This window comes from Zingiber officinale, chromosome 3B, assembly GCF_018446385.1.
Source record: "Zingiber officinale cultivar Zhangliang chromosome 3B, Zo_v1.1, whole genome shotgun sequence".
Classification (NCBI taxonomy): Eukaryota; Viridiplantae; Streptophyta; class Magnoliopsida; order Zingiberales; family Zingiberaceae; genus Zingiber; species Zingiber officinale.
In genome coordinates, this window is record NC_055991.1 from 17,195,467 (window position 1) to 17,209,692 (window position 14,226).

The following is a 14,226-nucleotide window of genomic DNA, read 5'->3' on the forward strand; positions in this document are numbered from 1 at the left end:
CTTTGGTAAATTTGAAGCTACAATGTGCATATTGGATATTGTAAAATTTAAAATGTGAAATTGTCGATACTTCCATTTTCTACCACAATGCATTTATATCATCCCTCAAATTAGAATCAACTAACTCACATCCAGAATACAAAATACAAGCCATTTTTCTCTTGATCTTACCTTCAACATAAACCATAAGACCATGCGAGTTGATTATAGGAAACTCTTTACACAGTGTTTAAATTTTAGAGCCAATAAATAATATTAAAGATAAAAAAATAACAAAGGTGGACATAATGGGATAGGCTAGACGATTTAGATTTTAGCATAGCAGTAGTCCGTGAGCTGAAAACCCTTTTACTAGGGAGCAGCCTTATCCTGGGCCTGGGCCCACAATCAAAGGCTGCCCTCAACTGCCGTCACGTAGACGTAGGTAATTTGGCGGGCGTCGCTGTAAAAGAAAAGTGCTTATTTGTTAATTTAAGAAAAAAAAGTATGAGATGAGATGACAGCCATAGTCACCCCTCCCCTTCCTCCCTTTCACATTGACGACTGACTGCTCAAGTCTTCCCTGATCCTGCTCCTCCTAGCCCTAGCCCTAGCCCTTGCCTCCCCCGATCTTCACTCCAACCGCCCCGAAGTAGCTCCAAATCGATCACCACCACCGGATCTCCGACGGAGTGATGGCGACCGCCGCGGCCAGTGGCGACGGCCAGGAGAAGGTGATCGCGGTGGCGAAGCACATCGTCAGCAGCCTCGCCTCATCCAAGAACACCGCCGAAGACATGATCCGCATACTTTCAGGCTTCGACAATCGCCTCTCCACAATCAATGACCTCTTCCCCCCTTCCGCCGCCGATGACGGAGGGAATCCGGATGGGGACCGATTCGATCCCTCGGAGGCCGAGATCCGACTCCAGGCTGCCCACAAGGTCGTACGCTTCTGGGATGCATCCGATTCCCTCGTGTGGGAGTCTTCCACCGAGGACGCAGAGGAGTACCTCGCTGCGGTTGGTGATCTCATCCGCTTAGTAGAGTATAAAACCTCTCCGGGATTCGGAGGCGGCTCCACTGTCGACCTCGTCAGTCGTGCGGAGATCGCGCTCCAGATGGCAATGTCCCGGCTCGAGGAGGAATTTAGTAACTTGATGGTGCGCCACGCCGTCCCCTTGGATTCCAACTACTTGAGCTCCTCCATTCGCCGTCCCTCCCTTTCGTTTGCATCTGACATAGGTGAACCCATAGATGACTTTGAGAGTTCCGTTGAAGATGAAAGTCACCACCACCATCACCAGTCCCCACCGCAGCAGCAGGAAGGAAGCCCTGAGGATAGATCCGGAACAAGTCTGGCGGACGAGCGGTGCTTAGATCTGATCAACCCGGAAGTTGTCCCTGATCTCAATGCGATCGCAGACTATATGCTATTGGCGAAGTATGACCGTGAGCTTCATCAGGTGTTCTGCACCGTACGACGGGATATCCTCGATGAGTGCCTCTCCATTCTTGGCATCGATAGGATGAGCATTGAGGAGGTACAGAGAATTGATTGGCGGATGCTCAATGACAAGATGAAGAAGTGGATTCAGGCCCTGAAGATAGTCGTTCGAGTTCTGCTCTGGGGAGAGAAACGGCTCTGTGACCAGATTCTCGCGTCTTCAGAGGAGCTCAAGGAAGAGTGTTTCATAGAGACTGTGAAGGGGCCAGTCATGCAACTACTCAACTTCGGTGATGCCATTACCATATGCCAGTGGTCTTCTGAAAAGCTCTTTGGTATCCTGGATATGTATGAGGCTCTTGCCGATGTTTTGCCAGATCTTCAGACATTGTTTGTCGGAGACCCAAAGGACCTTATATGTGTAGAGGCAGAAGGGATTCTACAAAGATTAGGCGAGGCAGCAAAAGGAACTCTCATGGGGTTTGGGAGTGCAATTCAGAAGGAGCCATCTCGGAAGCCAACACAAGGAGGAGAGATTCATCCCATGACTCGTTACGTGATGAACTATGTGAGATTACTTGCAGAATACACGAATACCCTAAATCTTCTTTTAGATGATGGGAAGATTGGCAGTGATCAGGGCAATGGTGAAGGTTATGACAATAGGAACTCTGATGGAGAGAATTTGGAGATGACTCCATTAGGCCTCCGCACAGCTCTGATAATTTCATATTTGGAATCTAATTTGGATGAGAAATCTAAAACCGATGAAGATGGAGCGATGCAGTATGTATTTCTGATGAACAATATACACTATATTGTCAACAAAGTGAAGGATTCAGATCTCGGAAAGCTTTTGGGAGATCACTGGATAAGAAAACGCCTCGTCCAAATCCGGCAATATGCCACAAACTACCTTAGAACTTCCTGGACCAAAGCCTTGTCTTGTTTGAAGGATGAAGGAATTGGGAGTGGTAACTCCAGCAGTGTCTTGAAAGTCACTTTAAAGGAGAAGTTTAAAAACTTCAACTTGGCATTTGACGAAATTTATAGGGTTCAGACAACTTGGAAGGTTCCGGATCCTCAGCTCCGAGAAGAACTGAGAATTTCAATATCAGAGAAGGTCATCCCAGCGTATCGGGCATTTATGGGAAGGTATGGCAATCAATTAGATGGTGGAAGACATGGAACAAAATATATAAAGTATACATCAGATGATTTGGAGAGCCTGCTTTCAGATCTGTTCGAAGGTGTCCCTGGTCCGGCTCCAAAAAAGAAGACTTAGTTTATGAAGTCACAGGTATGATCTAAGGTAAGACTCATCTAGGGTCTTTTTGTGCAAAGTTCAGATATACTACACTAGATGTGAACTTGACTATGATCCTTTGTAGCCCTAGTATTGCTTATGCATGGTTACAGTTCTTCATATATAGTTCCTGTCATAATGACAATGCATTGTGATAAAACAAAAAAAAAATGCATGTATAAATATTCTAGAATTGTGAATTTTTTTGAATATTGCTAAGGGTCGATATGAATTGTTTTAGCATATAAAGTCATCAAACCAGCCATTCCTGAAGATGTTTGTAGCCTACTTCACGTGGTTAGTTATCCGCATGCCATATCTTGTTTGGTTGGATTTCGTTGGGTCGTATATTTATTTCTTCCAATTTGTTGTTTTATTATTAGTATTTGGAAGTTTTTGCAGTACGTATTCCATTTTTTCCCATGAAATCTTAAACTGACCGCTCATTGGCTTTGAGCTGGTCACCGCCTCTCACATGATGGTCTACTTGATTTCTTGATTTAGGCCAACTTGTGGGGTGCTTGGGTATGCCCTTTTTATAGAATTTATTGATAATTGTGATCGACCTTATTTGAATTTTATTTAGTCATCTATTACTTATGAATTGACTTTATGATTTATTCCCTTCGTATAATTTAAGGATTGATTTTATGATTTATCTCCCACCATATAATTTAAGATGAATGTTGAGGTGTCTCAATGAGCAATTGAGCATAATCATCTATTTATTATAATAATCACCCTGTAAATATAATGTCATATATTTTTTTTCTCTTTCCATCACAGCTACAGGTTGTTGGCACTCTTCATATTTTGAGACTGATTGCCCTTAATTAGCAAATATTACATATTTGACCCTCAAAATTTTTCAGATTCACAATCTTACCATTGTTAACTTTTGGATAGCTATTCTGAATTATAAAATGCCACTCAGTAATTTTTAATTATCCAGTTAACTATAAAAATTAAATATAAAAACTCGATGTTTTGTACTTCTCAGTTTTTTTTTCTTATAAATTACAAGTGATTCATGTTTTCTATTAATAGAAATATTCACGTTTTTACTCTATTTTAACTCAATGATGATCATGTAAAATTATAGATTGATCAACTCTCTAATAATTCAGGCGGGATCCTTTGATCTATATTTTGTGAACCACAGAAAAGATCATAGAGGTTGATTTGAATGAATTCTATCTGTTAAATAGATAAGATCTATCTAAATCAACTAATCAATATATTAGTCCATTCTTTAAATCGTAAAGTGCGGTTTAGAGGATCTACTCTCCTAATAATTATGGATAATATTATACATTTGTAAATGACAAATGTAGTTTAATTAAATTATATGATCCTGAGAGTTTTATTTTATTTGAACTTTTAGATATCATTCCTCAATAAATCAGTCATGTTGCTTAAACCCGATCTTATTAATTTAAATTACTTTTTTGATAAAGTCAAAATAAGAGTAAATATTCTAAAATAAACTATTTATCTCTATAATTATAACTATTAATGGGCCTAATTTTTCTCTTGTAACTATGACACTTTTTGACGAATTGATTTTTAAACTATAAAATATAAAATAAAATTTATAAATTGATCCATAATTACAGAAACTAAATCATTCACTGTAAATTAGAATGTGACTCTAGAAAAATTATTTTGGTTAAAATTGTTACATGGCTTTTCAAAATGCTAATATTACTCGAAAAGTTTTAAAAAACAAAATAAATTAAATGCTTGTTTGTGAATTTTAGATTAGGTATATTGGAGCTGATATGGCTCTCATATTAGATTAGATACATGGAGCAATTGCTAAAGATTTACAATAATTTAACATGTTTCAATACATACTTGATATTTTGAAAATATGAGATAAATTTTAAGAAATGAGTTCTTTTAGTTATTTTTTAATTAAATTTTTATTAATAAGATGTTTTTTAAAAAATAAAATATGTAAAAATTTTTAAAAATTTTAAACCCCAGGATCGAACACCAATATATATTAAAATGGAAAAAAATTGAATAAGATGGAATATAATAATTAATAAAAAAAATATCCCTTAATGAAAAAGATATAAATTATCAAAAAAAGTTGAATGTGTTGGTGTAGCAGAACCGGTAAGAGGGGGTAAATTACCTACAAGACAAAAAATAACTCCTCATTCTTTTAATTTTAGTAGCACAATAATAATAAACAGAATAATAAAATTAAACAATTAAAGAAAAGTAAGAGGACAATCTATTTACTTGGTTACAACTTAGGTGGTTGTTAATTTAAGACATTGAAAAAAGCTCTACTAGAAAAACTCCTTTGTTGAAGATGGAGTAGCTTGTTACAGATGTTGACAGCTCACAGAATGACTAGGAAGTGAATACAAAACTTGTAATTCAGTTATTGTTTCATCCTAGCTCCAGGGATCTTTTTATAGCCCTTGGAAAATCTTATTTGAGGCTAGAAGACGTCTTCAATAGGGTGGAAGGCGCCTCCAACGTGGCAAGTTTTATCCGTGCGAAGATAAACTTTATCTTCACTAACAGTCACTTGAAAGACGCCTTCGTACTGTTCATGGAAGGCGCCTTCCATATGGTAGCTGATCTCTTCGCGTAGGTGATTCTCTAGCTAATCCGAACCCAATTCTAACTTTCTCTTTGAGCATACTTCCTTCCTGACTTCTCGTCCCTCGAATGTCATGCACGCCCTTCTCGTCCGCCGGTGTACTCTTTCGCAGCATCTCATCTTTCGGATGCATCGAGCCCGTCAACTCTCTTCCCGTGTCATCCTTCTCGCTAGCTGCGTCTTCCGCTCAACTTCTTGTGTTCCTAAGTTCTTGCACACTTAAATACAAGGATCAAATACAACAGGACCTAACTGAACTTGGTTGACCACATCAAAATTACCCGGGATACTAACAATCTCCCTCTTTTTGATGTGCATCAACCTAAATTCAATTTAGGGTTAAAAAAGCAATGAAATAGTAAAACAAATTAAACAAGTTAATTGTAAAAATATACACAATGATAAAAATTACGGGAATTGAATTATCCTAACTCCTTAATCCCCCTTAACTTTTAGCTATCTCTTCCCTTTTGATCACATAAAATAAATTAACATGAACAGTTAGAAAATTTTGAAATAAATTTATAGGGATATTTTCAGTAAACTTTTTCAAAAATAATTATCTGACATTTTTTTTTAATAATTAATCTTATGTAATGTAACTAATTCTTGATAATTATTTGACTTATTTTCTAAGATGTGAAAACACATATTTTAACAACAGAAATAAAAGTTTTTAAATTTCTATTTACTTTGAATTTTTAATTTTAAAATATGATTTTTTTTTAATATAATAAAAAAATTTAAGATAGAAAGTATTCTGTTTTATCACAGAAAAATATTTTTTTAAAAAAAATTTGAAATCATTTTTATTAATAACTTCGTAGAAAATAACTTAATGGTAAAAGAAATTTCAAATATTTTTCTAATTGAGACAATTTCTAAAAAATAAAATTTAATTTGAAAAAAAATTAGAATCCAATATAGGTTCCTATTTACTATATTTATTAAAAATTTTAGGGTACATAGTTTTTAAGGATTTTTCTAATTTATATTTGGTGATTTCTTATGTACCAATCAATTCTACCATTATTTTTTAATACTAATTTTTGAAAGATATTCTAATTTAAATATGCATAGTCATTTTCTAGTTTTTCTATTTGTGCTTTCAATTTTTTATTTTCTATTTTTAGATTATCAAACATATCTAAGGGGTATAACTTTGCTAAGTTTAATTTTAATTATCTTTTTCTAACTATACTAAGTTCTTTGAAAGCATTTTAATAAATTGAAAAGACTGTTTGGAAGAAAGTATACGTACCTCACTTACCTCGTATTCTGATGCTCTATTTTCATCGTAGCTTTCCTCTGATGATCCTCCCCCTTCATCAATGCTCATCTATGAACTGCTTTTATCTTCTCCTTGGTGGTTTGCGATTAGAGTTAGTCTGGCGTAAGCTTCAATCTCCTACTCGAAGGATAACGATTCATCCTATGTAGCTTTCAAGATCTTGTGCTTCGATCTTGTTGATCTTTTGCCCTTGTCCTTCTCCTTCTTCTTCAGTTTGGAGTAGTTGTCCTTGATATGCCCTTCTCCTTGGCAGTTGTTGTCACATCCCGGGGGAGTCCCTACTAGAGGAAATTTCGACAGCATCTCCCCTGTACGGGTGACAATCTGAAACTTATCTACAAGCCCTCAGGGCCCCTCAATTCTCGGCCAACACGGCCGGAACATATACAATAAAATAAACATCCACGTTGTTTATATAGACAACCTCCGGCTGACAATCACAACCATGCAGTTTATTATAAAACCTATACCAGTACTCGAGGAAAACATAACCCACCACGGAAAACCATCGCAGCGGAAAAACATGTAGTAGACCAAAACACAATATAAAAATCCTCGAGTACAACCACACATAATAAGTATGTAGGAACATAACAAGGAAACCAAAAGTCCAAAAATAGAAAATCGTCGCGACTCAGAGTGGGGACTAGCGACTGGAACTTCCTGACGGCCTCAACCTGAAATAGAAATAATCAACGGGGTGAGTTTAACAACTCAGCGGGTATCCATCTGAAATGTATAGTAAGATATATCTAATAGTAATAATCATGGAGTATAGTCTCCTGATCAATAATAGGAAATGCAAAAATTGAGCAAGCAAAGAAGAACTGTACTCACCAAGGCCTTCTATCCTGGCATAATGGTCGTCAGACCAGATACCTCATGTCTCCTGTATGCATGTCAATCATATGCAATCCAAACAAATGCAACATCCAAAATACAGCAATCACAAGCAATAAATGCAATCAATGCATATGATGCAAATGACATGATCACCCCTTACGCGAGTCAGCCATCTCACACACGATGGTGAGACCGAGTGGGTAGGGTTATGACAACTGTACACTCTGAGTGACTGAGTGGACAGGATGCTGTCGGAGTACACCTATCCTCCTACCCTAAACGTAGTGGGGGAGCCTAAGCTCTCATCTCCCTGTATCATGGTCAAGGGGAGGGATCCTTGCCCGCTACACGCTGCAGTTATCGCTATCCATGAGTGGACCAGCGAAGCCCTGACAGAGCAAACCACACACACCTTGTCTGATGTACCACTAACCTGTGAGTGGTTGTGTGTGCAGATCATGTAACTAGCGATGCGCTCAACAATAATGGAGCCGACAATTGCTCAGCATGCAATCATACAAGATGGTGCATGCCACTACAGTATATAAATCCTGACACCTCCATAAAACATACCAAAAGGTAAAGAAATCCAACAAGGGTCTAAGTATCATGAAACTAGGTACATATATCAGATATGTCAAGTAATTAGTCCTGTACATTGTAAGACGATGTATGTCACTACTTATATGATTATAAGTACACATGACAAGAACAAAAGAATATAAGTCTAAATGCATAACAGATAATAACAAACACATGCATGCTATAGGTATCAAGTAGTGGCATACCAATGGTAGATAAAAACACAACCATTACTACTAGCTATAAATTACTACACATATCATAATAACAATATCAAAAGAGATAAATCAAAGGTACCCGCCTCAAATATAGCGCGTGTAAAATACTATCTCTACGTCAAACGGTTCATCGTGAATCAAGGTCCTATAACAACGTGCATATAATTAATTCAACCAAATTTAATTCCATTATTGACTAAGTAATCCAAGCATCTATAAAGAATCACAACCCCACATACTAACACATCCACATCAAGGCATCAATCCAAACCTCAATCCACCACCTCTACACTAAACAACGTACCCCTTATCGACCTCTGATTTCTGATCTGAACCGTGCTGGTCAAGCTGAAATTTCACGTCGTGCCAAGGAAAGAAATCCAGCACCAATCTCAAACTGCAAGATGAAATCAGATCGATGCTAAATCTAATGCCAAGCCTTTTCTTAGCCAAAACCAAAGATCACTTACCCTGCTACAAGCCTTCTCCTGTTAACGCACCGCCAAGAAGATCAGCTGATAGAAATTGCTAGCCAAAAGTACTCGCTGCCGAAAATTTGTGGCCAAAGCTACAATGAATCTACAACCAGAGACAACCATCCCGTGATTAGCATAACATCCCATAACAACACTGGAACCCAGATCTCTATAAATCGAAAAGCCAAATCCATCCAACTTACCCTTTCTTAATATTGTCAGTTTCTCTCCAACCAAGCCTAGGTCAAGCGATGGTAGAGATTGGCGATGAAGGGATCCAAGGTGGTCGTTGACTCGAAGCAATGGAGGATGGCGACACTACCAGGTTAGACTCGGCACCCAGAAACTAGGGCACAGTGATGGAGAATCTGTGCCAACACAGCAACAACGTTGGGATCGAGAGGGCGATGGATCTACAAAGAGAGCTTTGCCAGAAAGATAGGATCGAGCGTTCGGCTCCCGACGATTTCTTGGTGTTCGCGGCTAGGGCTGGGGAAAGCGGTCGACGCTATTTGGAGAAGAATGGGAGGCGACAATGCAAGGGAGAGGGCGGTGCGTCGGTTGGGGAAGATGAAGAGATCGTCGGCGTCGGGTTGGGGTGGCTGTGGCTTGGCGTTGCATGAGAGGGGAGAAGGGAGATGGGTTCGGCATGAGGATGGCTAGGGCACGGGTTCGGTGGGGTAAACGACGACTAGGAAGAGGAAATAAGAAAAGAAAAAAATTCAAACATGTCCTCGTTTAAATTGGGTAGGTTAAACAAGCTTTCCCTTGGCTCAATAATTGATCCCCTTAAATTCGTCATACATGTTCCGAAAAATTTTCAGAAATTTTTTAAAAATTCTTAAAAATTTCGTTAAGATTATTCCTCAAATAACCTTATTATTTTATTACTATTTTATTCAGTATTTTATAGTTGTAGCATCAAACATTTTTTTTTGCTCCGAAAGTACTTTTTCGCCTATGACTTATTAAATTTATTGGATTTAATAAACCTATTATATTTTCTTACTAATAATGCTGCTTCATCTTCGTCGATTGATTCTTCGGAGTCTGGATCTAGTTCACCTTTCTAGTTAGCCTTTAGAGCTGTGTTATGGGTTGTCTTTTCTTCTTTATTTTATAAGTCTACACATCTTGATTCGTGATGTTCAAAAGTGGAAAACAGATTTTCTAATGAACTAACTTCGAGGTCTTTAAATATATAAAATAATTCGACTATAAGGATCCACTCAGGTGTCTTAGGAAATGCATTTAAAGTATACCTTAATGAATCTTGGTTTGTTACTTTTTCTCCGAGATTCGTGAATCTGGTGATGAGTTCTTTGATCCTCAAGTGCAGCTGTGTGATTGTTTCACTTTCTTCCATCAAGAGGTTCATCAGTTGGTTTCCGAACAGGTCTCATCTCTCGAGCTTTGCTTCGGAAGTTCCTTCGTGTAGCTCTAGGAACTTCTCCCAAAGTTCCTTTACTGATTCGTAATCTCCGATCCGATTGACTTCCAGGGGTGGAAGTACGCTGAGCAGGTGGAACCGGCTTGTCCATTCGCTACGAAGTCTGCTTGCTCCTTCTTGGTCAATTGGTATTTTTCTTTTTTATTTTCTTGTGGATCTTTGGGAGCTACAAAATCGTATTTTATAATTAAGAGAATCTCAAAGTCTATTTTAAAAAATACCTCATCTGACGTTTCCATTGCGGGAAGTCTCTCTTTCTGAAGTGGTTGGGCTTTGATACCACTTGTTGGTATAACATGGCTAGTAAGAGGGGGGGGAATTGCCTACAAGAAAAGGAAATAATCCCTTCTCATTCTTTTGATTTAATTAATAGCACAATAATAATAAATAGAATAATAAAATTGAACAATTAAAGAAAAGTAAGAGGACAATCTATCTACTTAGTTACTGTTGGTTGCTACTCGGAATACCATCCTAGTTTCTCTGTACAAAAATTTGTACAAGCATAGAACTATCCTAGCTACCCATGTGCTCTACTAAAGTTAAATTTGGATTGCAAACGATGCTTAACATTATTAATCCAAATTTCCCTTTAGAAGTTAAACTTGGATTGGGAATGAAACTTAACATTCTTACTCCAAATTCATCCGATGTGATCTTCCTAAGTTAAATCATATTACAGAAGTTATCAAATATCTATTTCAAAGATCGGCTTCCAGGTTAAACATGGCGAGATACTAGGCCTTCTTGGGTATGGGATCATCCACTACTTTCTAGACAAAGTCTCACAAAGAAATCAAATATTTAACTTCTTACAGTAAACTAGGTTTAACTATAGAGACCTCAATAGAAACATATTATCGAAACATAAAATCGATAACAAAAACGATAACTTAAAAACCGATAACCTCTTGTGTTTGGTTTTTCAAGATCTATTCAAAAGATGAACTAATTATGATGCAGAAACTAATAACTAGTTATACCTTTTATAGCTTATAGACCTCTTGATCTTCTATTATATTTCTCTCCTTCTCTTGGACGTCGTGTGGGTGACGATCTTTCAAGATGAAATCCACTCAAGCTTCTTCCAAGGCTTCCAAGATCCGACCACCAAATAACCTCCAAGGGATGCTAGACAAGAGAGTTTCCTTCTCTTCTTCTTCTCCTTCAAGCAACCGACCACTAAGAGATCTCTCACAATTGATGCTGCGGGCCTCCAAGAGAGAAAACAAAAGGAGAGAAGAGAAAGAACAAGGGTCGGCCACTAAGGAAGAATAGAGAGGAATAGAAGATGTATTGTAAGGTAAGGCACCCCCTCCTTCTCTTTTATATTTCTTGGTCTTGTCAAAAAAGGAAAGTTTTATAACAAAAAATAAAACTTCCTTTTCTTCTATGATATGGACGGTCACAAGCTTGTGCTCCAAGTAAGGAAAGATTTTAAACAAAATTAAAATCTCTCTATTAAAATCTCTTTTATGAATAGTTATAAAAGGAATGTTTTATAAATTAAAATCTCTCTCTTTTAAATCCTTTTATAGATATCTATAAAAGAAAAGATTTAAAATAAAACATGGTTACAAAAAGAAAAGTTTTATAACTAAAATTAAAATCTTTCTTTCACATTATAGATAACTACAAATAAGGAAAGATTTCAAATTTCTCTTTTATTCCTTTGTAGAAAGCTATAAAAGGAAAGATTTTAAAATTTAAAACTCTCTTTTAAAACCATCATAAAAGAAAAGTTTTTAACAAAATAAAAACTCCTTTTATTTCTTTTTGTGACCAAACTAAAAAGGAAAGTTTTATATTAAAATTATCCTTTTAAATCCTTTTTATGAATCTCTATAAAAGGAAAGATTTTACAAAAAATAAAACTTCCTTTTCTTCTTGTGTGTGGCCGACCCCCTTGCTTGGGCACCAAGCAAGGCTTGGCAAGCCCTTGCTTGGTCTCCAAGCAAGGCTTGGCCAACCCTAGCTTGGGCCTTAAGAAGCTAGGCTTTTGGGTGGATATAAGGTTTTATATAAGAGGCTACAATAGGGACTTAGAGGAGGAATTAGTTTTGGTCTCCCGATGAGCTTGAGCTTCTCGTGTTCGCCCGAACACCCAACTTAAGTTCATCAATAATATCTCATTCCACTAAAGAGTTATTATTGCACTACTGCCCCAATCTCATATTACAATATGAGCTCATTCTTATTATGAGTATGTTAGTCTTCCTGTGTTTAAGATATTGAATGTCCACTAATTAAATGAGTTACTAATAACTCAATTAATATCTAGCTCCAAGAGTAGTACCAGTCAACATTATCGTCATGTCGGACTAAGTCCACCTACAGGGTTTATATAACAATCCTTATGAGCTCCTCAAGGGGACATTATCAACCTAGATTACTAAGACACAGTTTCATTCTATAATCAACAACACACCATATAAATAATATCATTTCCCAACTTACCGGGTCTATTGATTTAACGAACTAAATCGCACCCTTTAATAAATTAAAGAAATAAATATTAAGTATACGTGCTTGTTATTATATCATGAGTAAGACTACACACTTCCCTAATAACAGAGGTTTTGTTCTTTTTAACAGTCAGTATAAAAAGAACAACCTTAAATGGTCCTGCTCAATACACTCAGAGTATACTAGTGTAATTTTATAGTCAAGATAAACTAATACCAAATTATACTACAACCATTTCAATGGTTTGTCCCATTCCATCTTGGTTGTGAGCAATTATTTATAATTTATAAGGAACTGATAACATGATCTTCTGTGTGGCACCACACACCATGTTATTTTCAATATAAATTAAATGAACAACTACACTTAGCATATAAATGTAGACATTTGACCAATGTGATTCTTATTTCAAAATAAATGTTTACAAAAAGCTAGACTTTTAGTATACATTCTAACAATCTTCCACTTATACTAAAAGACTATGCTGTCATAAACTCTGCCATACATCTGATTCTCATCCCCTCAACATGCCGATCAAAAGCTTTCACCGGAAGAGCCTTAGTGAAAGGATCTATCAGGTTATTTGCTGATGCAATCTTGGCGACAACAACTTCTCCTCGCTTTACGATGTCTCGTATCAGGTGGTACTTGCGCTCAATATGTTTACTCGCCTTATGGGCTCATGGTTCCTTCGAGTTTGCTACTGCACCGCTATAATCACAATAAATTGTGATGATTTTGGGCAAATCAGGAATCACATCTAAGTCCATCAAAAAGTTCCTGAGTCATACAACTTCTTTGGCTGCCTCAGAGGCTGCCACATACTCAGCTTCCATGGTTGAATCAGAAACGTATTTCTGCTTAACACTCCTCCATGCTATGGCTCCACCTCCTAAAGTAAACACATAGCTTGATGTAGACTTACTATTGTCCCTATCTGATTGGAAGTCAGAATCCGTGTAACTCACAAGGAGCAAATCATCTGCTTGGTAAACCAGCATATAATCTCTAGTCCTTCTCAGGTACTTTAATATATGCTTTACGGCAGTCCAATTTCCCCATCTTGGATTACTTTAATATCTGCTAACTATGCCCACGGTAAAACAGATATCCGGTCTCGTGCACAACATAGCATACATTAGGTTTCCTACAGCTGAAGCATAAGGAACTGCCTTCATTTTTCTATCTCTTTTGATGTTTTCAGAGACATCTCTTTAGATAAAGATACTCCATGCCTAAAAGGTAGAAAACCTTTCTTGGAGTCTTGCATGCTAAAACAAGATAGGATTGTATCGATATATGAAGCTTGGGATAAGCACAACATTCTTTTCTTACGATCCCTTATTACTTTGATCCCGAGAATATGTGCACATTCTCCCAAGTCCTTCATATTGAATTTCTTGGACAACCATACCCTTACTTCCGATAACACTTTGATATTGTTGTCAACTAACAAAATGTCATCTACGTATAGTACAAGAAATATCACTACGTTTCCATCACACTTCTTGTATACACAAGACTCATCCGGACACTGAATAAATC

General features: G+C 37.1%; 1 protein-coding gene across 1 annotated transcript; it reads left to right on the forward strand.

Annotated features, from left to right (window-relative positions):
• The first annotated feature begins 492 nt into the window (after window positions 1-492).
• On the forward strand, window positions 493-2,944 carry LOC122055996 (exocyst complex component EXO70B1-like). The gene has a single exon (XM_042617719.1). It carries the CDS (start codon window positions 675-677, stop codon window positions 2,709-2,711), a length of 2,037 nt encoding a protein of 678 aa, XP_042473653.1. The 5' UTR covers window positions 493-674; the 3' UTR covers window positions 2,712-2,944.
• Window positions 2,945-14,226: the final 11,282 nt, after the last annotated feature.